A 23,183-nucleotide genomic window follows, 5' to 3' on the forward strand; every position below is an offset into this window, starting at 1 on the left:
ATCATTTGAATTCATGCTGTATGTAGATACACCATATCTCTGCAAAACCTGTTTTCTGTCAGTGGGCTGTATCTTTATTTTGTGAAAAGTAAATAGCAATTTGTGGGGTTTTTTTTTTTCCCCAATTCGGTCTTTTTGCTACTTTTTCAGTGAAAATCAGTCATGGCAGCAGCTTTCCAAGGTGTATATAAGTTTGTGGAACTTGTGTGTCTCGTATGTGTGATGTAGTGTTTGATAAAGATACAAAGTACCATCGGAATTGTTTCAGCAAGTGTTTTTGTTCCAGCTAAATGTTGGAAATGCATTTATTTTCTCAAAACACAGGGCATAATCTCTGTACCTTGCATTCCCTATGGTTTTTGACTAAGGAGGAGGTGAGTCCGGAGCTGGTGGCCACGCTGGGGTCTGCTTGGTCTGGAACACGGTGTGTAAGCGTCTGTCGGCTACTGGGACGGCAGAGACCGCGGTGAAGGTACAAAGATGGAAAAGCCAGGGGAGAGGGCCATTAAATGGACTAAAACCTCTCGAGAGAGCGTGGGTGAATGGTTTCAAGGTGGGCGAAGAGGTGACCGGAGACGGGCAGGAACTAATTTTGCGTTACCTTTTGTGGAAGGGGCAAGTGTAGCAGAGGCGGGGCGGTCTGTGGTCATCACTCGCCGGTGGAGGAATGGAATCAGCTGAACGTGCCATCCCCACCCCACGTGTAAGCCGGTTCTGAGGGGCAGCTCCTGCCGGTGCTCGCGGCAGCCCGGCGGTACCGGCCCGCTACCAGCGGCACTTTCAGCGGCGCGGCGGTCGCATTAGGAAGACTCCCCCTCTCCCGCCCCCTCCTGCTCTCCCTACGCCTCCCGCGGGTTCCCGGGCAGCGCTGTCCGGCGGCCGGAGCGACCCTTCAGCCCGGGCCGCGCTCCCCGCCAGGCCCGGCCGGCCCCGCCGCTGGCCCCGCCCCGCCGCGCGCAGCCGCCAGGGGGCGCCGCTCCCGGCGCTCCCGGGGCCGCCAGCGCGGCGCGGCCGCGGCGCTCGAGTTCCGCCGCTCCCGGGGCCGCCGCAGCCCGTCCCCGCCTCCCCCTGCCCGCCGCCCCGGCCCCTTCTCCCGCCGGGGCCCCTCGGCCCGACCATGGCCACCAGGAAGGCGGGCTCGCGGCTGGAGACGGAGATCGAGCGGTGTCGCTCGGAGTGCCAGTGGGAGCGGATCCCCGAGCTCGTCAAGCAGCTCTCGGTCAAGCTCATCGCGAACGGTGCGGCGCGGGGAGGGCGGCGGCGGGGCCCGGCAGGTGCAGCCGGGCGGGCCGGCGAGGGGGTCCTGCGGAGCCGGGGGAGGCGGCGGGGCCGCCGGCCGGAGGGGCGGGCAGCGGGTCGGGGCGGCCCGCCCGGGCGGGAGCGGCGCGGGGGGCGGCGGGAGCCGCCCAGGGCCCGGTCCCGGCCGGAGGCGCCGCGCACATCGCCCGCGGGCGCGGGGCTGGGGTGCCCGCCCAACGGAGCCCCGCGGAGCCGGGGGGGCCACGCTCCGTCTGGCCAGGAGCGCGGCCCTGTGCACTGGCGCCCCGAAGCGCGGAGCAGCCCGGTGTTTATCACGAGCGCTGCAGTTTGTAGGCGCACATGCTGACAGCGTGCATAAAGCCCTAAATGTCCTTCTGCCTTCTGTGACTGCCAGAGTGTCTGTGCACAGCGTGTCGTATGAAGGCTTCCGTCCTTCCTTTTAAAAGCAAACCTCAGCAATATAGCGCAGCTTCATTCTGAGGCATGGAAGTACGTAATGAATGCGGGAGATACAGGGAAGTTCTCTTTGCCACGGATGCCTTAATTCTGTGTGACAGAAAATATGGGGATAGTGTCTGCTTCTCTGGGCTCACTCATATGCTTGAGGTGGACCTGGAGGTATTTTCAGAGTGCAGTCAAGTCTGTGAAGACAGAACTTGGGGCGAATTCAGAGGTGATAAGTTAACAGAGAGAGGATGAGGCATAACATTGACAACAAACTGGAAGTTTGTTGTGAAAGAAATGATAGCTTTGCACGTTTAGATGGGGAAGAAAACTGCAAGATTCAGCTCTGTAGAAATACAAATAAAAGAGGAAAAGCCTGACTCAAAGAGAAAAGAATTTATGAATAAATGGGTAGTAGGTAACATTATATGTGTTTGCCTTAAAAACAACTGAGTGGTGATCCTGAGACTGGTGTTATGCTAACTAAAAATAAATATGACTGAAAAGATGGAAGGTATGTTTAGTTTCACGACATGCATCATTGAATGATAGACTATGAACTAGTTAGAGACAACTACAAGCAAAGGCATGTTTTTGCTGTCTAGTTGGGAAGCACGATCTTCATAGTTTCAAGATGTACTTAGGTATTTCAGACAGGCAGGGAGAGCTAGGCAGGAGATGTTATTGAGAGTTTGACTTGAATTTCTCTAACCTGTGTACTTTTTACCTAGCTGAAGCATATCAGAGAAGATTATGCAATCTGCATAACTTTACACTTCAGTGATTTTCCTATGAAGGCATCTTCTAGATTCTGTACCAGTCAAAATACAAATTATTGAAGCATTTTCTGATCTTTAAAATATGGGAAAGTGTCATATGCAGATTTTATCTCTTTCTGACAGCACATGAATGATTAAATCAATGTGCATGGCTTCCAAGTCTGGCTAACTGAGAACATAAACAGTGAGTAAGCTAAGTGATCATATGGGATTCTTCTTTTGTATTGGAGTAACACAGGAGGAGAATAATTTATTTAGTGAAATACCTGCACCTGCTGTTGAGAGTGTCTAAAACTGGAAGTTTGTGTTCCAGATCTGGGTGTACCTAACAGGTTGCAGGCCAAGGTTATCAGCTAGTGAGACTACCAAGGAGAGGGAGTGCCTGTGTTCCACCCATGAAGAGAGATGTGCACTGAAAGGCACTCTGATGCATATCCCTTTTGTTACTTAATCTGAAGCAATTAAGTGAAGAAAAAGTACTCTGGACCTTACTGCATCCTTCTGTACTGATGTTCAGTTTCACAAATTGACTTGGGACTGGATAACAAAAATCTGGTTTTTGCCTGAATGTGTAACAATATGTCATAGGAATGATTTAAAAGCGTAGGGAAGAGGATCTTCATCCTGACCATGTATTGGTGTGTAGGGAATTGGCTTCAACTCTTGAATGCTGGAGCATTTCAACTGAGGATATCAACATTGCTAGGAATAGTGTTTATTGCTCTTTAAACACAGATGGGAATGAATCCTTTGGGGAAGGCCTCTTGTAATCTCTTCCATCTTGCACAATTGCAAAAGAATAGACTGCTATTTTACTAGGACTCCGTTACATTTCCTTTTTGGAATTGGGGATTAGACAACTTGACAAAAAGTTTATTGGTCCAAGTTACTATTTGGGGTGTTTTGCATTAGCAAGTTCCCATCTCTTGAAGTTTGGAGCCTAAATAAGATGAAGGAAGAAATAGCAATGACAACTCCCAGGATGAAGGTCTGTGTGGATACATAAGGCAATAGTATGTACTTCTGATGAAATGCAGAACTTGAGAGGTGCAGTATTTTGAGCGGACTTGATTATTGTATTGTTTATCCTGTTTAGTTCTGTTGATGGATCTTATCTACTCCCTAATAGAAGTCTGTGTATAAAACCTGGCAGTGGATCAAATATAAATGACAGTTTAGGTAGGATTTTGGTTGCATAAAAATGACACTAGAACAAATTTCTGTGTCTGATGGATTGCATTTGAAAGGCTTTCTGAGTTTGCTGAGCTTTAAGAAAAAGAGAGAAGAGAAATATTGATGAATTGGTCACTTATTTTGCTATTCTATAAGTAGTAGTCACAACTGGAATCACAGAAAATGTGTATTCTGTGTCAAGCTTGTGACTTGCATTGCTTTTCACAAAGGATGGATAGATGGATGGATGAAAAAGGGTCTTTAACCTCAGATTTGTTAGCCACTTAGCCTGTTTGTATTATATTTCTCTACTTCAGAACCAAGACTCAGCAGCAGTACTGAGATTCATGCCATGTAACACAAATCTTGGTTTGAGCTTTTGCTTCATCAGCATTCTGCTAAAAGATTGGGTTAAAACTGTTATGTGCAGGGTGCTGAGTTAGCCTTGGCTAACAGCACATGCCCACCCCCCTGCTCAGTCTCTCCCCTTCCTTAGAGGGGCAGAGGAAAAAGATAGGATAAGATTGTAGCTTCAGATAAAGACAGGGAGATCACTTACTGCTCTGGGCAAAATAGCTTGATTTGGAGTAACTGAATTAAATTTGTTGCCAGTTAAAATAGAGTCAGATACTGAGACAGAAAGAAAGATATGAAAGTCACAATTTTTCTTCCCCCTTTTCCCAGGCTGAACTTCACTCCTGTGCCCCTCCCCATGTGGTGCCGGGGGCAAAGTGGTCACAGTGAAAGATAGTTTCTTTCTGCAGCTCCTTCCTTCTTACGTTTTTCCTCTGCTCTGGCATAAGCTCCCCAGCTGACAGCGGTCCTGCTTTGAACAGGCTCTCTGCGCGCTACAGTTCCTTCAGGGCATATCCACCTGGCTTGGAGCACCTCCTCCCTCTCCTTCTCTGACCTTGATGGTTTTTTGCTATTTCTCACTCCTTTTGTTCTCCTTTATTTTCTTTTGTGGCATTTTCTGACCTTTCTTAAATACAGTTTCACAGAGATGCTGTCAGTTTTGCCAAGGGCTCAGCAGTGTCTGGCTGTGGTACTGTTGGAACCAGCTGGGCCTGGGGCAGGGCAACCCCTGGCCTTTTCCCACTGGAGCTACTCCTGCAGCCCCTTTGCTGCCAGCACCTTGCCAGTTTTAACCAGTACAGCAGGCTTTTCAAAAACTGTAGCAGCTGGCATAGAAATCATCATGCTGCCCTGAAGGTCACAGAGATGCAGTCCTTGGATAGACTGTAACCTGTTTGGTGCCGTCCTCAAGTGTTCAGTGTTCACATCCTGAGTATCACTTCTTGAATGGAACTGAGAAAAACCCAAAGTTGTTAGAAATAAAATCTTAGAGCAGTTTTCATTAATGAAACTTTGTGAGTGTTCCCAACTGGTTTAACTAACTTAAAAAGGTTGCTCCTAAGAAAATGATCTGAAGAAATTTTGATTGCTTGTTGAATTTTGTCTAACATTGCAAATGAACAGTGTGGTGGTGAAGCATGGTCATGAGAGTTAGTGGATGCCTTGAGTACATAATTTCTTGCTCACAGAATATTGGAAGAGGTTACAATACTAAATGCTGAATATCTGAAACTAATGAGAATGTATTTCAAAGTGCTCCTGGAACTGAGAAACACAATTGGAAGCTAGCAATCACGTTGCAAAGCTGATTGCAAGGCCATTATGTATTTTTGATGAAACAGTAGTGTCTCATAGGAAGTGTCTACAATAGACTTCAGTCGGAAGGTTGTGTCTGTTCAGGGCATTTTCAGGGCATCAGTACTCTCGTGTTTTCTTTCCTTCCTTTGGAAACAAAATGAGGAAGCTTTAGGTTGGTTCAGTAGCAAGCTGAATGGATAAAATAAAGGATCCATGGATTTCCACGGGAGTTTCCGGCCATTCATTGTTTCTGCAATTGGAACGTGACCTTGCTCCAGTTCAGTGAGATGTATGCCTCTGTCTGGAAAAGCACTGAGGGGGTGAATTTTTATAGTTTAAATGAGGTAGAATGATGTAATTCTGTAGAAACCTTAGCCAGTGTGAAATATTGCATTACTGTGGGGAGAGAATGGATGCCCAGGAAGTTCACGGATCTATATGCTACCAAGGGCATTGTGACATTGCCGTGAAAATAGAACATTACCTGCAGGTATCAAGTTTGCTGGTGGAAACACACCAACATTGTAACACAATGGTTTTTTACCTAGTGAATTTCTTAGTACTTTTGCTATCCCATTTCTGTGTGATTTGTCTTGTCTGTGATCACTTCTCTGACTGCCTTTCCTCTCAACACCTTGTTTCTATAGTCTTCTATTAGACCTATCCTCATACTTAGCCTGGCAGAATAATGGAACAGAGAGGAGTTAGGAGCAGAGTAGCAAACCCAAAAGATTATGAATTATTTTTACATGTCTAATCTTGTTTGTCACCTTCTATGCTGCTCCCTTATCTTGATATAAGTAGGACCTAAAAATAGAAACATCGGTTTTCATCATTTTGCAGCCTTGTGAAATACAAGACCTCAGATGTATGGTTAAAGCTTATCCTCAGAGTAAACAAGGGATTTCTAAACCTCTTAGGACTCATGCCCTACTTAGAAGGTGTTTACCAAATTTGTTTGTTTTCAAACATACAGTTTGTAGTGCGATTTATATATGCAAAGCTTTCCTAAGAGATTGACATCTCTACCAGAAAAGTTTGCAGACCATGTGACGTGCCTTTTTGCATGTCCACAAAAGTAGAAGTGAAGGACTCTTCATTTGTTATCTGTTTTTGTTTTCCTCCTGATGCATTCACTGTCACATTTACAGAACAAGCTTACTAAGGACAGACATTTTTCTGAATGAAGAGCAAAGGTGGTGACAGTAGTTAGATGTGTTCTCATATTTTTGACTGACAGCTTTGTTTCTTCAGATAGCCAGGGGTGTTACAACAGTGTAAGTGATGATGTGGATCATCTGCTTGTACTCCAACTGTGTTGTCATCTGGAATAGAAAATGCTAGCGTGTGATTTCACAAGTAACCAAGCTGGTCTAATGCATGCTGCTATTATGTAGAGGAGTTCTTCCTGCCTTTAATCAAGCTGCTTCTTCTCTATGCAGCTTCTCCTGGTTATGTGTTCCTGGCCTCTCCCTTGTGTTGATGAACACCAGAGGTGGCAATTACTCTGCTTGGCCAGCAGTAAACTCTGTACTTCTTGTTCTGGGGCCTGCTGTGTCTGCTGGCTTGCCAAGCTGATTTGCCTCGCACAGGGGTCTGAGTAGTGTAACAGCTGGTGGAAAATGAACAGTAGCAGCAGCCAGTGAAGGGCAAATGTGAGGGGAACTGTGAGGAAGCATGTAGTTGGTCTTAGTGAAATGAACTAAGTATTTGGGATATTTGGGGCTTATAACTGCTTACATTTATAAGGATATTTCTATATATTATGAATGTAATTATTTTAGAAATTGGATGTCTCATTTAGTAATGTTGGGTTGGTTGCACTTTTGCCTTGTTTAAAAGTTACAAGAAGAAATAGTAGCCAGGTTTATCAGTGAATAGATACTGGTATATATCTGTATTATAGCTTCTCTCTGTTCCTTTAAACTAACTTCAGGGGTTAAAGGTTATGGTTAACTTTTCTATAGGGAAATAAATTCATTAGCGTAAACTCAGGATCATTGATATCACTTTTGTTTGAGTTTGAATTTCATGTTAGTAAAGAAGGGGTCAGATGTATGTACCAAATGTGAGCCATTCTCCTTCCCTACCAAATCTGGGCCATTCCTCCTCCCCATGAATCTGTCTTTATAAGAATAAAATCTTAGAATTTAATGGTTCAGTTCTTCACAGTTTTCTCCTCACTGAACGCTGTTTAATTTGTGCACTGATAAGGAGTGAGCTTTGTAAAAAGCGAAGTGGCAGGATACTGAGATAAATTGGAAGAAGTGAGGCTGTCTGGCTAATAGTGTGAGGTGGGTAGCCAGACCTTTAATAATTGGAGAGCATTTGATCTCTGCTCCAGGCTGTGGAGGGAGAATGCTGAATCTGGGCATTTCCCTGCTGTGAGCAAATGTGTGGCAGAATGCATAGTGGCAGCTTTTAGTAGCTGCTCTGATCTGTGATGTTATCAGTTGCTCAGGAGTTACTTCAGGAGGTGTTGCATAACTTTCTGCAAGTTCCCACCCCACTGATGACCTGTGTGTGATTGATATGATTCCACTCAGAATTTGTATGCATAAGCTGAAATCCTATACTATAATCTCATATTATCTAGAGTTGTAAACTGTGTTTCTTTAACAAAAAGTGGGTGGGAAATCCCTTTTATTCCTAGAATTTTGAATGCAGCTCACCTGAGACCAGTAACTTGATTTATCTCCATAAAACTTTTACAAAGGCAACCAAGATGTGAAAACATCAGCACTTTACAGGCCCTCCCATATTTTTCTGCAGTTAATTATGTGAACAAGTTGTAGGTCATCTTTTAAGTGTGCTTTATCTCAAACTCAGTTTTGCATGGGCTTAGCTTGCAGCTACACTTCTGTTTTACTTTTTACTATTTAATTGCAGTCTCTTTACCTTAATGGGAAGAAAATGGTGTGCATTAATCAAGGCTTTAATGGCACTGCATTAGAGCTGGGTTCAAGGAAAGGCAGAATAGAGACCTATTGTTTTTAGAACAGCTGGTAGAATAAAAACTAAACAAGCAAACAAAAAAACCACCACAAAAAATGAACCCCACCAAAACACCAACCAACCAAGTTGGCAAAAGGTACTTTATGTCTTAACACTGCTAGTTATGTACCTGAGACAATTGTTTCTGAGATTGACAGATGTAGGGTACTATCTTTCAAGAATTTACTTGAGCCTTCCCAAGTGGACCTGGAAAGCTAGGAGAAGAAAATTGGAAATGGTAGAGAACTGCGAGATCTTGCCTCTGGGGAACAGAGGCTCATCTATGTGCTTTAATCTAAGCTTTGGGTCACCCCAGAGATGAAAAATGTCTCTCTTCTGACCTGGAAATTAATCAGTGATTTCCTTTTTTGTCAATCATTTTCTTTATCTTTTTGTGACTACATCACTTTGTCATCATCTCTCAAATTTGTGCTGTGCTGCAATATAGCTGTTTGGTAGAGAACGGACAAGAGCCACTGTCCTTATGCCATGGCTTGGTTTTTGCCTTCTATCTAAATAGTCTCTAGTATTTTGTTGTTGTTGTTAGTAGCAACGAAAAACCGTTTTATCCTTTGAGAAATAAGTCGTGGCAAGAAGCAAGATTGGAATGAATTCCTAGCTATCAAAGCATAGGCCTTTCCTGTTCTCCCAGTCATTCTTTGATATTTATAACCTAAACAAAACGTAGATGGGAAGAAGCTAAATTTTGATCATTATCCCTTAGTGTGGTTGATAGAACTGCTTCCAGTTAAATACTCAAAGATGATGGTGGTCCTGTTTCCCACACTCTGTGCTTCCCAGTCTTGGGTATGACACTCATTTCTTGGTTTTACATTGCATTTGACTGAATGGGCCAAATCTTATTTAATTATAAGCCTGTCAGTATTCTAGATGATACACTGTGACTGCCCTGGCTTGATTATTTACTGTTCTGATGGCTTTAACATTTCACGAAATCAGGTGAGCTCGAATATAAAAAAAAAAATAGTTTGAAACAGTTTTCTGTTCTTAATATGTGTCATCATAAAATAAATTTCAGTAGTAGTGGTACTTTGAAAGTAAATTTGCCTATACATAAATAGATTGGAAAGCCTATAATATTTTTCTTCAAAGCAAATTTTGGCTGTCAAGCAGGAAAATTGTGTAGATACTATATAGCTACACAGGAAAAAGGTGCCATACCCACTGTGTACCTAAGAGGCAGAGAAATGAATGACTGTACATAATTAAAGGTGTTAGTAAGTAAAATTAAATTTCTTTGAACAGCTGGCTCTGTATTTTCTCCTTCTGGTTTTACATGAGTATCATCTGCATCAGTTTGCAGCCTTTCTGCCAATAGTGCTTGTTGGTCTGCACATGTTTTCTGCATACTTTTCTGCTGTCTCCATAGGTCTGGCTGGACAAGATCCTGGGCAACCTGCTCTAGTTGATCTTGCTTGGATCAGGGTTGTTGGACTAGATGATCTCCAGAGATCCCTTCCAGTGTCAGACATCCTCTGATGCTGTGAATTCTTGCTGCTAAGTAATCAGTGATGGAATCTAAGTGTCATCTGTATATCTATATGTTATTTTTCATGTTTTTAATGTAAACCTTGTAGAAATCTAAGATTAGTTTTAGCATTCATTTTAATTTAAGTAGCTCCTGGTCCAGAGTTACTGAGTGCCGAGCACAAAGTATGAGTACTTGGAGACTTGTACTGATATTCCTCTTCAAGCCAATGCTCTTACTATTTGATACATTGTGGACAAAGCAAATGTCTTTGCTTTAAGTGCAACTTGTTCCTGGGTATAAAACATGTGTTTTATGCTTTTTCTGCCACATGAATATGAAATCAGTTCTGGATCCAGGATTTCCAGATCCTCCTCTGGAAGAAAGCTCAATTTTTAAATGGCCGCCTTCATAAATGTCCTGTGGGAGGCTACAAGATTTTTCTTGTTTTCAGCTGTTTTACAGAAACCTCGCTCTGAAATCTTTGTCTGGGTACGATATAGAGCAGTTGACCCCTTTGGGATCCTTCTTGCTGCATACCACTCCTAGATAAAATTCCTTAGTGGTTTTTTTTGGGTTGTTTTTTGTTTTTTTTTTTTTTAATTTGGGCATAATGATATTCCAAAAGGTTATAGGATGTCTGAGGGAAAAATCGTCATAAAATACTGCAGCATGTACATGCATTCAGGTACTCTGAGCCTTCAATTTTACCTTTAGAGAGAGTAAGAGTTTCAGGGATTGAGTAGGAATAGTTTCTTCTCTCAGTCCCAAGCTAGTTTCCCTCTGGGAAGGCTTGAAGCACCAGAATGGAGTTTACAAAGCAAATCTCAGCTTCCTGGAATTCTGCACATCAATGTATGATCCCATTTGGATTCTGGAAATTTCATACTTGTCCTCTTTACACATTGTCCCTTTCCTACCCTGGGTTTTTTTGGTTTTTTTTTAATAGTCGTGAATTAGGACTTGAGTTTTTTAATTTCTCTTTCTTTCTGGACTCTGGGACTGGGCACTTGAAGCAGCAGTGTCTTCTGTTCTTAGAACTCCATGCTTCATCTAATTAATCTCACCTCATACAGTGTCTTCATTTGGAACTAATGATAATCATGATCTTCAGACTTCAACGTGTGAGGAACGAGACAACTCTTAGAAAAATTAAAATAATTTATTAAAACAGAAAAACTGAAAAATTATAAAAATCAGGAAAATATCAAGATTTGGGATCCTAGTGGCTCTAGAGATATTCCCGGGAACGCAGGGATTGGAGATCTTTTGGCTTTTACAGCACTGGACCTCCGGTGGAAAACTTGCAGTGCTGGGCTGACTTTTGGCTAACCCAGAAGTCGGACAAAAATTATTGAAGGCTCCTAAATAGGAGTAAGGCTTAAGTGCCCAGCACTGGCACCCACCACAGCTAAATCTGCAGTGGTCTGCGCCTGCTCTGAGGCTGACTCACTATTTTATAGTTCCTTTGCTCCGCCCCAGTCCGCCCACGGACCGCCCATGGCACACCCCTTTGGTTCTAAGTGATTGGTGCTTTCCTTTTGACAGATTATCTCTGTCTACCAATAGCTCGTCGTTGTCAGGGGGGTAGTAGCAGCTGGAGTAAGAGTGGTAACATGCCCTCATTAAGATTCAGGTTGCCATGGAGCTTACTTACAGACCAACGGCTAAAGGTCTAAAATTAGCTGTTCGCTGTTAGAAACTGGGGTTTGGAGCTGGTTCTGAGCAAGGTAGAAACCCCTAAAATAAGTTTTGAAATACATCCAACACATCTTAAAACATTTGCAAAAGTATACAGAGAACATGAGAAAAACAACTCTTTTTAAAGTTGGGAGGGGAATTTTAACTGGGACACTTTTAACTAGGGGATTTTAACTGGAACTGGTGCAGATAAACTGCTTTGAACAAGTGAAAGTACTAATAGCAGAACTTGGTATTTGTACCTGGACTGATGGGTGAACATTAACACTCAATTAAAGTTGTGTAACCCAAAATTAACTAATTAAAACACTTAACATGCAAAGACCAAGCTAATTAGGGAGTTCATGTATGACAAACGCATTTGGATAATTGTGCTTTTTAAGAGTCTGAAATAAATTACCTGAAATACTGATGATTTTGGTGAAGAGTGGGTGAAATGATACATGTGACATAACATGCTTCTAGATTTATCTGCTTGCTTACAAGGAAAGATTAAAGTTTGTTTGGCCAGTCAGATTCTGTAGATATTTTGCTCTGTATTTCCTATTCCTAAATACATCCTATTCAAATTCAGATCCCCAGGACCTGAGTCTGAGGTTGAGCATCTTTGCTTAAATCATTGTAGTAGGAGATTTTATCCTAATTATGCACTTTTTTTCCTTGCAGCTGTGTAATTCAGAGGAAAGAGAAATGAAATACTAGAAGTACTTCTTTTCATCTATGCCATTTGGCGTATATGGAAGAAAAAGTGTTTTTCTCCATACTCTTTCTTGCTGTAGATGTTGAGCTGTTGAGGGAGGCTCCCTAAATAACATGTAACTATCGTTGTTAGCACAGGATCATGTGTACTCTTGCCAGTGTACCACAGCAGCATGATATGAATGTGTAATTGCAGAGAAACATCTGGTGCATGGAGACTTGATAACAGGAGCAGGATTGTTGATAGTTGTTGCCACAGTTGTGATAGCAGTTGTTAGCCAAGAGGTGTGTTTCTGTTATACCTTCCAAGTATTTCCTTCTGAAAAAAGTAATTATCAGACCCTTAAAAAAATTACTTTTTCTGCATTAATATTAAGAACACTTGAGAAACTGCATATGTAGTAGTCATGATCTAGACAAACTTCTGTGTTTTGCTTTGGTTTTTATCTGAAACTGTTGAACCACCACAGGAAAAGTAATACTTTACCAAAGCAGTTATTTGGTGCCCCACAAAACAACAGGTAGCAAGCAGGTTCATTAGGTCTATTGAGACCACATCAGCATTCACTATGAATGTATCTTAGTGTACTCCGGAATTGAATAAACTTTTGAAGTGACTTCTTGGAGTGAATTCTGAAGGCGAGAGAGAGCTCCTACTCTGTATTCAGCTATGCTTTTTTTTTTAGCTGTATGCAGTGTTGCCATTCTTTTCTTTCTCTCTCCTTCTCCCTAATCTTACTTTTCGAGAGGAATTTAGAGCTAGATATTCCTCTCACCCAGCCTGCTAACAACCCCTGCATTCTTCAACAAGTACCTGGAGGTTGTGGTAGCATTCATCAGAAAGATGACTATTTCCAATTTTAGCATATGATTCAGTGGATGGTTCAAGATAGACTATGGTTTTAACCTAAGTCAGTATTAGTATTATAAGTAATCTTCATCATTCTTGACCAAGGATAAATGAAGACTAATCCTCTATTTTAATTCTGTTTTTCTGTGCATAACTGCTTCAGATCCTGATACTGTGGTGAAGAATTTGCTTCAAAAAACAGATACTAAAAATAAAGTAGCAAAGCCGCTTTCATTATGATATTTTTAGAGACTATTTTACAAAGACACGTCATTGTGTGTTTTTTCTTACCACCTGTTTATGGCAGCCTGTATTCTCATTTTGAAGATGATTAATATTGATCCATATTGCAAAGAGCGATAGCCATGTCTACACAAGGCTCTTCTCAAGCCATTTTGTACGAGTGTCTAAGCTTTCTCTAAGCTGAAAGAAAGCAGCTTACATGAAGTGTCTGTGTTTTTTGTTTTTGCTTTGAGTGCTAAGAGAAATGGGAATTTCACCTAAAGCATCCTTGAGTTTGTCTTGGAGTTCCAAGGTGCTCGGAGTTGTCTTTGATAATAGGCAGAGGACATCCTATTAGTCAGGTGGATCATTTCAGTGATACTGTGATGTTGCAGAAACATATGGGCAAGTTAGGCTCTTCTTCTCCAGTTAGGAAATGGTTCTGCAATGCAGTTGTGATATAAGTCATCAAATACCCCCTAAATCTGCCAAGTAATTGTTGTTGATGAATTTTTCTGCAGAGAAATAGATGAATAGGAGGGAGTCTTTCCTTTAATCAAGAACTGTATATTGAACCATAATTGTCTCAATTTTCTAAAAGTGGGACACTGGTTTTCATGATACTGAAACTGTTTTTGAACAGTTTTTCTTCTGAAACATCTGTTTAGACTGGCTGAAGGAACACTAGACTTCAAGGTATCGACTTTACAGAGTTTAATTCTGTCTCTATAAAGTGTCTCATAGAAGAATATCATCTAGAACACTCATGCTGTGCTGGAAGAAAAAGAAAAGCAATTTCTTCTCAAACAGTTCTTATATTATTTCAGGATGTCTTAAGGGATAGCTGTATCAAATGAAAAACTCTGCTAGAGCTATGGCTTTAAATGGTTCCCTTCAGAAATGTCCATGTAATTGGAATTTTGTTACAAGCACCATTGAATCTTACTGGCACAGAATGGTTGACATGATAAAACCAATGCTTTGTTAATAAAGCACTCACTCAGTAATAATTTGCTTTAAAAGTCTGTTGCCAATATCTGGCCCTGGTTCACAGACTTAGCAGATGAGTGACTCAGTAAATAAGAAAATTCTGCTTTGCAGTGGCTTTTATGGGTTGCAGTCTGTGACCTGTTATTTTCAAGTGTTAGTCAGCTGCAGCTGCACCAGTGCAGCACTTCGGTGATGAAAGCCAGTCTGACAGTAACTCTTTCTCTCGTGGTGCTGTGTCTCATGATCTACAGCAGTGGTACAGAGAAAGGGTGAGTTGTGCTGTGTATGAATGACCTAGAAGAGCAGCTTTTGTTTTGCTGCTTGGTCAGATCTGTGTGTAAGTTGCAGCTGCTGTTTTCTCCTCTCCCACCTTTCCTCTGAAGGAAAGTATGGGCAGTACATGTTGCTGCACTGTGACTGTCTGTAGCTGCTGTGTAAATCATTAGCTTCGCTGACTTGCATCAATGATGGGAACAAAATATCTGGGTCCTATTGACTACTTTGATTCTCATCTTAAGGTGCCTGGATAGTTTCAGAGTATGTGCCAGCTTGAACTTAAGGCTTTGTTCTCGCTTGTGTCCTGTCTTGAAAAACATCAAATTTCTAAAGTTTTCAAGTCATTATCAGAGAGGTGAAACTATTCTCAGGGTGAAGGGGGGAGGATGAGACAGGGAAGGGAGAGAGAGGATAAATTAAATTTTCCAGAGGTGGCTTCTTGTTTCTCTCCTCTTACTTTCCCCAATGTGAGAAATTCTGCTGTGTATAAGAGAGAAATAATCTTACAAACTTTCTGTAGAGTGCTAGATCTGTGTCTATCCCTCTCTTGTTCTACTGTGGCCCCACAAATGGGTGGGAATTGGGTCTTCTAAAGCTGGTCTTCCTCTTTCTGTGGTGCAGCTGATATAGCTACACTTTGCTCTTGCATGTGCCAGTGCTGTTGTTTGGTTACAGGCAAAGTGATTATTTTCCCCATTTGTAATAGAAATTATTTCAGCACTTTGTTTTACAAATCCTCATGCCTCAAGGTATGCATTTTCATACCTAGCAGTGAAAGGTTTATTTTCTTTGGTGTCTGACCTGTTCTTTGGCTCATCTGTTGTAAGAATCCAAACTAGTTGTTTCACATGCTTCCTTGACAACTATGCAGTTAATATAAGCAAAACATATCTGGCAGCTGTTGCTGTTGTAGCTGTTCTTACCTCTTTCTCCATAGAGATAGATCTACTGTATTTAACTTAATTAAAGAAATGCTTGTTACAAGAGTGTGGACCAGAACAATTTTTGAGACCTACTTGAAAGGGTGCATGTGAGAGGGAAAGGTACATGTGCTACTTTCTTCTTTGGCACTTCTGAAGTTCTGCTATTTGAAGTGTTAAAGAATGTCAGTGATAGACCTCACTCTTTTCATTGTAAACAGCCTTGGTGGTATTTTAGCTCCTGAACCAAAGCACTTGTTTTAGAGTGTAATTTAGATTCCTTGCTATGTTTGACAATCTTGTTTCCTCAACCTTCTTTGGAAATGGAGCTTGCTCAGTGAAGCATTAAACTGAATAAAAGGGAAGAGGAATGTTACTTGTTAAATTAAATACTTTGGTTTCAGTGAGTACAGATCAGAGAGAAAGTATCAACTTTCACATCCCTTAAAACATAAAGTAACCAGTTTGACATATTTTCACCCTTTTTTTAAGTTGCCACTTAACTTTAAAAATACAATTAGCTAAATTAATCTTCATTTTTCTTCTCCCAAGTGGGACAATACCGTGCTGACCTCAAGTATTATTTTCAAGGTCCATTCCTGTTTGTTAATCCCCTTTTTAAAGAGGCTCATAAACAAAAATTGTGTACTCAGGACAGACTGACATCTTCTGAATATTATGAGTAAAATACCTGTCCTGAAAGGACCCCCCAGTGACTGAGTCTTTGAAAGGCAATTAATTGCATACAGTGAACTGAAGTTGGTTTCATAAGTTTGGAGCGGGCCTCCGATTTCTGAGAGCCTTTCACACAGCCATGTTAAACTCCTTGAACAAAACTAACCTGCTCTGAATTGGTGTACAAAATCAGGTGTCTTTTCTGTGCATGCACTTTAAACTCTTTGATTTCCAGAGAGGTGGAATAGTTGCAGAAAGTGTGCAGTCCTACGGAGTGTTATGCTAAAGCTATGTTTGAGCAGGGTAATGTTGGTCATAATATCTTATTTTACTATTTGTTTGTAATAATACTGTGGCTATGGTAATGAAATGTGGGATTTGGAATAAGTCTGTTACAAAGGAGATTTGGGCTGAAGTACCATGTTTAGATTTGGTCACTTTAATTTTTTGTTTAGTTTGCAGCTTGAAACTGAAGCTATACGAGTTGTTGATAATATCAATTATGCTATAACTTCTGTTTGAAGGAAAAGAAAGAATATGCAGAAAACAGACTGCAACAAAATAGATGCTGGGTATCTTTAAAAATAAAAAAAAATCATTGTTGTATATTGGGTTTTTTGGAAAATTTACTTTATTGCAATTACAATTGTCTGTACCATTTATGCTTTTTAGTATATGTATCAGAGCTTGCATAAAATATGTTGTTATTGATGGATATAAAGCTATTTGATGGAAAAGTCCCATGAAATGAAGCACTATGCCCTGCTGTTTTGTACAAAGGGGAATGCAAGCCTGTGATAGCCTGGTAGGTTATGTCAGTGTGACAGAGCTGGCCAAGGCAATTGCATGGACACCCCTTTTTTTGAAGGCCCTTGTGATGGAGGGTGATTCTTGGTGACTGGAAATAGGTACATATGGCCATTTGCAAGGAGGGTCCAGGGACTGCAGGTTGATCAGCCTAACCTTAGGCCTTGAGAAGATTAGGAAGTATGTCCTGGAAGGATAAGGAGGTGATTGGGATCAGTTGACATGGGTTTATCAAGGACAAACCAACCAGATCGCTTTTGACAAAAAGTGATTGTATGGATGGAGACAGTGGTCGGAGTCAATGGAGAAAAATTGCACCAAGGGAAATGTTGAGTGGATAGCAAGCTAAAAATTTCCAGAAGAACAGTCAAATGTTGTACAAGGTCATCTGGAGGTGTTTTGTAATGGGTGGATATGCTCAAAATTATGTATAATTTCCTACTGTTGAAATATGTGTTTTATTTATTTTTCTTCACTTAGTACGTTGAAGTATCTTTTATTTTTCATTTTTGCTGAATGGCCTTCAATGAAAGAGTGGCAAAATGAGTATAAATTGCTTCAAACAAACCTATGTGGCTGAGGGGGCAAGCAGTCTGGGATTTCTAGCTTGGACCCTTTCCTAGGGGAATGCCTTGGACCCTTTCCTAGGGTGACTGTTGGAGCTGGTGGCTGTTGCTGCTACAAGGCAGTGGAGCAGTGGAGGCTGCGGACAAGGGATTTCAAAGCCTGGTGTTGGTCCCTCCAGGTGACAACATCTACTGGCCCATTCCCTGATTTTTGCTATACTCTGACATAATGTTTTCTAAACACAGAAAAGACTCTGTAAGCCATATTAAGCCATAAATTCGCTCAGTCCTCACAGGCTCACTTGTTCCCTGCTGCAGATAACAATGGGTTTTTTGTGCATTACCAAAATATTTCTTATTTGCCATAGAACCTTCTCATTCTAGTTCTGTTCAGAAATTTTGTATTACCAGTGTGCAAGGAAGGAAGATAACTAACCTTCAGTTCAGTATATCCCAAGTTACATCTAAAATACTATAGTCTACAAACTTTGAGATTTTATATTTATCAGAATCTGCGTTTAAGTTCTCCTATTTGTTATGAAATGTTGGTCAAACTTTATAAACAGATCAGCTTCATTTTTAAGTGATGTGTAAACTGTATGATGGAGTTGCTGATGCATGTCGAACTGCCATTTGCCATATGAGCTTTGGAGAGGTAAAGAAAAGCAGGTTTTTGGGGGGCAGTTAGTGATTCCTTGTTATAATGTAGCTATATTACTGTGTGGTAGTAATATTAATTTTTTTTAACTGGGAATGGCGTGCCTTTAATAGGTACTTGAAAGATGGAATTGTCACTGTTTTTTGAAATGTCTCCAAAGCAATGGTGCACCAGGGAGATAAAACAGAAGCTTTTCCCCCTGCTTCCTCATATTTCAAGGCTGTATCCAGAGTTATAAGGATAAATTGAGCAGAAGGTGCACAGTTTAGACAAAACAAAAATACATGTGAAGTGGCATAAAGGTGCTCTTAGGAGAAGAAGATGCTTGTAGAAAGCGACACTTCAGATTGTTTGGTGTCGTCTGATCTGGAGATGAGATGAGTATTCCTGAAATATTGGGAGAAGATTTGATGGGCTTCTTTTGGGTGAACTTTGGGAAAAGAACTGTTACTAAAAGTTTAAGATTGATGAATTTGACAGTTGTGGTTGGAAAGACAGAAGATTAAGCAGGCTGGTAACCAGGCTGCATCTGTAGTGTGTTTTGTCTTCCTCTGGATGCTGAGAACTTTCCATTTTGCAGTAGTGCTTAAGCAGTAAAACATGAGTGAATGGCAGTTGAGAATAAATAAATGTTAAGTTTACTGTGGATATCTTGCCCAGCACACCATATAAAAAATATAAATGGAAGAATAAGTGCTCCTTACACACCTTAGGTGTTTCCTATTTGTCTGGTCTCTTAAACTTTCTTTTGAAGAAATTGTGGTTTAAGAATCAGCAGATAGCTGGAAGTTTTAGGGAAAAAATTGTAGGTTTTTGTCTTTCTGCTTGGTAGGACACCTTCCAGGACAGAAGCTTATAGCTTACTACAGTCCTTATAGCTTATACTGAAATTTGTTATACTTAAAAGATAGTGCTGATGCATTTATACTTCATGAAATACATATATTTCCTGAGGGAAAGCTTTTCCTCTGCAGTAACACTGACTTCTGCATGCTCTGGTCTTTCTGCCCCTTTCTGTAACTTCTAGGGACCGTGCTGAAGGTGGTGAGCACTTTTCTGACTGTTAATCTTTTGCCTTTTCCCTTTTAAAAAATCTATTTCATTTATTGTTATTACGTATTTGTATTGCATATTCAGTCATTGTTTGCAAGACATGACCCAGTCTTTTCAAGTCCCAGAAGGGTGATGACTTTTGCAGCACTCTTCTGACTTGAAGGAGAACTCAACACATTTCAGTAAAAGAAGTTTAGGGGTCCTGGATAAGGGTGCAGTAGACCATTACCAGTTTCTTGGATTTCAGAAGTGTCCTGGGTGCAGCTTTGCTGGGCAGCCTGGTATTCCATTCTACCTCCGGGTCTGAGAAGTGGTGGCAAGACCTGAGAAACAGGGAGATGGCTAAGAAATGGGCTGTCATATGGAAGACTTGGGATGGCTGGAGCCTTAACAAGGTCTGAGGGAGATCTAGAGAGAAGATACGGATGGTGATCACGGACATAATGAGGGACATGTAACTTCAAACAAATAAATTAATCCAGTGATATTTGGATTCATAGTTGAAACCAGTTTTTTGGGGAAGTGAGTATCAGAAGTGTATCTTGTCCTGTTCAGAAGGCTACATAAAGCTTTGGAATCAAGTGCTGCTTTTTGAGGAGGAAGGGCAGAATACTGACTTGAGATTAATATTTTAATTCTTTTTATTTTAGAACATGGGAGACTTGATTCTACAGTGAATCAAGGTGGGGAGAAGATAAGTCAAAAAGTAAAACAAAGTATCAGATGACGTGAAAAACCTGTGTATTTAATGCTGTGTTTGTTTTGGTTAGTTTGTATTTAAAATTCAGGCAATTAGTGAAATAAAATTATTTCTAATACTTCCTGTGCTTGTTGTTTTTACAGATGACATGGCAGAGCTTCTTCTTGGGGAGTCCAAACTAGAACAATTTTTGAAGGAAAATACTCTTAAACACAGTAATAGTCCACGGGGCCCCCAGCCAAAGCTGACGGAGGTCAGGAAACATCTCACGGCAGCACTTGATAGGGGAAATCTCAAGGTATGTAAGTCAGCCTGAGCAAGAATTAGGAAAGTTGAGCTTGACTGGAGTATTGAAGAAAGGTTCCTTAAATTATATTTGCAGGTGCTGAAAGTGAGATTAATATGAGAGAACTTTTTCTGTCAGAACCTTCTAATGTTCATAACCATTCTGGTCCTTCTTTTACTTAACTATTGTTGTAGCTACTACATCAGCTTACCTCTTCTGTTCTCAACATCCATCTTTTGAGAAATCAAAAGAAGCTTATTTTACAGTCATCTATAACATTTTGTTTTCTGTGGCTTCTGGGAGTATTAATTTTCTTTTCTCTCTTCATTCTTCCATTAATTCTTTTTTTCTAGACATTTATTCTGCCCTGATACTTTGAAATGGTGTGAATTAAATATGTAGGCTGTGGAGCTTATATCATTAAGTTTTGATGCTATGTTATTTTCAACTGTGCTTGTGGTAGAAAAAGAAATCACTGAAGGAGTTGTAATGATAGGCTGCCTTTAAATAGTTTTATCACCTGGCAAAGCTGGTTTCCAGCAGAGAGGTATTTGTGGTACACGTGTAAATAAGTATGAGAATATCTAAAATGACTGGTAATGCTTTTCAGTAACTTGCTGGAATGAGATTTAGTGAATTCCCCTCTACTTCAAGCTTCTCAAATATTACATAAGGATTTTGTTCATTTGTTGCTCTGTTACAAAAAATATTCTGGGGGTGACAGAAAACATACCTAATAATTATCAGAAAGAATTAGGTGTGTTTTCTCAGGGAAAACACTTTCTTATTTTTCTTCCTTTTAGCCAGAATTCCTACAAGAAGCCAACCTAATAATGGCCAAATTAAACTATGTGGAAGGTGATTACAAAGAAGCTCTGAACACATATGCCAGAGTTGGTGTCGATGACTTGCAGCTGACTGCAGTGCCACCATATCGGCTACGGATGATTGCTGAAGCATATTCTACAAAAGGTAAGATTGCTCTTCCCAGTATCATAATATGGAAGTAATTTTTCAAAAGTTAATTTTTATCTTGTCCAAAGATGAAGGTTTTTTTAGTGTGAATGTCATCTACACAGTAGTAGAGTGCCATATCTGTAGATAAAATAAGAGGGTGTTTTGGGTCCTTTAAATTATTCAGGGTTTGTTCTAAGTTGACAAGACTTTTACATCAATTAATATTCTAACTGTGCTGTCACCTGATCAAATTTTTTGAGTGTATATATTTAAAAGTCCTTCCATATATAAATATCACAACAACTGTGGCTAGATCCTAAAAGTATTATCACTATTGCAGAAAGTTAAGGGTTACAAAATGCAGTGCAGTTTTGTGGTGGCTGTGGGCAGAATGGAGAACCTTGATTCACGGTGATGCCTTTTACTGAATGTTAAAATGCTCAATCTAAGCTAGGTTGCACAGCTAAATTGCCACTTAATTGAAGAGTGTTAATGACATGATAACTGACCTAAAGCGATGCATCACTTATGCCATTTTATTTTTGAATTTTTCTTATATTAATAGAGTTTTTTTTAGAAATTCAGAAGGTGAAAGAAATTAAAAAGCATTTTCTTTACTACTCTAGTATAGTGAAAATTGTAATGCTGGCCTTGTGTCTTAAGGTGGCAGTGCCACTTCAGTTTAGAAAAGTCCGTAATAGACTTAGGGCTGGTCAGTGTGTTGGGGAAAATGGTAGTTTGTATGCCAGGGGTTTATTAGGATTTACTGAGTGAAGTGTTTGCTTTGATCTGCTGTGTTTAAGCTTGGGTTTGGTTGCATACGTACTTTTTGTTATGGCAAGAGGGGTGTCAAAGGCAGCAAACAGTTTGTGAGAGACTTCAATAGCTTTGACTGACAACTGATCAAGGATTGTTTCTAACGTGAGTCTTGGAAGAGAGTGACTGTTTTCCACCAACACAGTCCTCTAGTAAATGTTACACAAGCATGAATCATGTCCTTTAGAGATGTCAAGGAAATAAGGAAACTAACTGGTAGCAGAGACAAAAAGATGCTTCATAAGTCTGGTCACTATTTAGATTGAAGTGGGAAGTGGGAGTATAGGGGGAATTCTTGTATAAGATGTAAATTTGCCCAGTTTTCTCAAACAGCATATCTGTGGGCTTTTGGGCAGTGTCTGGTTTGGGTACGCTTCCACTTGGGTTTGTGGATTTTGGCTGTTTGTTTTTTGTTTTTTAAATCTATGAGGATGCCTGTTGAATTTGTCATGTTCTCTCCATGGACTTGATCAACTTTAAGTACCTAAATTTGCTTTTATCTCCAAGGAATTTAATTGCATCTTTTCCCAGAGCTCAACTCTTCTGGCTCTGTTTTATTTGGCCTCATAAGGATATAAAACAGTTGAAACCATGGTGGCATAAATCTTGCAGAAAATATAAGTATTATTAATTTTACTAATTTAAACATAATGTATTAGAAAATGGAAAAACGGGTGTCTTTTCTACTCTGGAATGTTTTGTAGGTTCAGAATTTTAAAAAAAAAATCAGAACAGAAACCCAGCATATTTTCTGTCTAGATGTGTGGTTTTTCTCTTCTTATTTCAATTTTTATTCTTAAAACATTGAAATCTGTCATATGAGGCCTGATTTATCTTGATCAGACTTCATTACTTTGGTCACTTCTATTGGGTGACTGGTTACCAGTTTACCTGAGCAAACTGTTGGGGCTTTTTTGTTGTTTTGTTCATGTTCAGGAACATCATTTTTACTGTTGTGTTTCCAGTTTGAATGAAATTGTAGGATGGTTTGGGTTGGAAAGGATCTTAAGGATCATCTCATTCCAATAGCCCTGCCATGGGCAGGGACACCTTCCACTAGACCATGTTGCTCAAAGCGCCATCCAACCTAGCCCTGAACAGTCCCAGGGGTGGGGCATCCACAGCTTCTCTGGGCAACCTGTGCCAGTGCCTCACCATCTTCAGAGTAGACAGTTTCTTCCCGATAGCTAATCTAAACCTGCCCCTTTCAATTTA

General features: G+C 40.6%; 1 protein-coding gene across 3 annotated transcripts in view; it reads left to right on the forward strand.

The window, feature by feature from the left end:
- Positions 1 to 1,043: 1,043 nt before the first annotated feature.
- The window catches only part of TTC7B (tetratricopeptide repeat domain 7B), a 130,701-nt gene continuing 108,561 nt past the window's right edge, over positions 1,044 to 23,183 (forward strand). For 2 of the 3 annotated variants that reach the window (XM_048306977.1, XM_048306979.1), the window contains exons 1-3: positions 1,044 to 1,238; positions 20,053 to 20,207; positions 20,999 to 21,167. In XM_048306977.1, the coding sequence (XP_048162934.1) occupies positions 1,118 to 1,238; positions 20,053 to 20,207; positions 20,999 to 21,167 (445 nt within the window). In that variant the 5' untranslated portion in view covers positions 1,044 to 1,117. The remainder of the gene's footprint in view (positions 1,239 to 20,052; positions 20,208 to 20,998; positions 21,168 to 23,183) is intronic. The other variant, XM_048306978.1, reaches the window with a different exon arrangement.

Source organism: Corvus hawaiiensis, chromosome 6, assembly GCF_020740725.1.
Source record: "Corvus hawaiiensis isolate bCorHaw1 chromosome 6, bCorHaw1.pri.cur, whole genome shotgun sequence".
Taxonomy (NCBI): Eukaryota; Metazoa; Chordata; class Aves; order Passeriformes; family Corvidae; genus Corvus; species Corvus hawaiiensis.